At 47.7% G+C, this 772-nt stretch overlaps 1 protein-coding gene across 2 annotated transcripts in view; it reads right to left on the minus strand.

The window, feature by feature from the left end:
• Positions 1–772, minus strand: part of LOC113954208 (tyrosine-protein phosphatase non-receptor type 11-like) — a 39,317-nt gene that overhangs the window by 2,658 nt on the left and 35,887 nt on the right. For both annotated transcript variants that reach the window (XM_027658254.1, XM_027658255.1), the window contains exon 12: positions 499–566. In XM_027658254.1, coding sequence (XP_027514055.1) covers positions 499–566 — 68 coding nt within the window. The remainder of the gene's footprint in view (positions 1–498; positions 567–772) is intronic.

The raw sequence follows: 772 nt of genomic DNA on the forward strand, positions 1-772 counted from the left end.
AAGGGCTGAGGAAAGGATGAGGAAGGGCTGAGGAAAGGATGAGGAAGGGCTGGGGAAGGGCTGGTGAAGGGATGAGGAAAGGATGAGGAAGGGCTGGGGAAGGGCTGGGGAAGGGCTGGGGAAGGGCTGAGGAAAGGATGAGGAAGGGCTGAGGAAAGGATGAGGAAGGGATGAGGAAGGGATGAGGAAGGGATGAGGAAGGGATGAGGAAGGGCTGGGGAAGGGCTGGGGAAGGGATGAGAAAAGGATGAGGAAAGGATGAGAAAGGGCTGAGGAAAGGCTGAGGAAAGGCTGAGGAAAGGCTGAGGAAAGGCTGAGGAAAGGCTAAGAACCGCACTAGAATTTCAGGTGAGGGTGACAGCCCTTGGACAGGGAACAATTTGGGGGGTTTATTTGGAAATCCTGGCACTGATGCCAACAAGAGCCTCCCCTGGGCTGTGTTGCTGCCAACACCTCCCTTCCCAGAGGGAGTGCCCGTGGCCAGGGTCACACACACACCTTGCCTGTGGATGATATCCACCAGAATATCGATCACTATGATGGTGCCTGTGCGTCCTATGCCAGCACTGGGGACAGAAAACAAACAGTCAGTGCAGGAGGGAACATTCCCAGAGTTAGTCCAGGCCAGCTCCACATTCTATATAGAGAATATAATATACTACATACATTATATATTTTATATATAAATATATTTATATATAAAAGATATATTTTATATATTTTTCTATATTTATATATGTTATACAGTCAATCTATATTTGTATATTATATT

Source organism: Corapipo altera, unplaced genomic scaffold, assembly GCF_003945725.1.
Source record: "Corapipo altera isolate COAL_440 unplaced genomic scaffold, ASM394572v1 301, whole genome shotgun sequence".
Lineage (NCBI taxonomy): Eukaryota > Metazoa > Chordata > Aves > Passeriformes > Pipridae > Corapipo > Corapipo altera.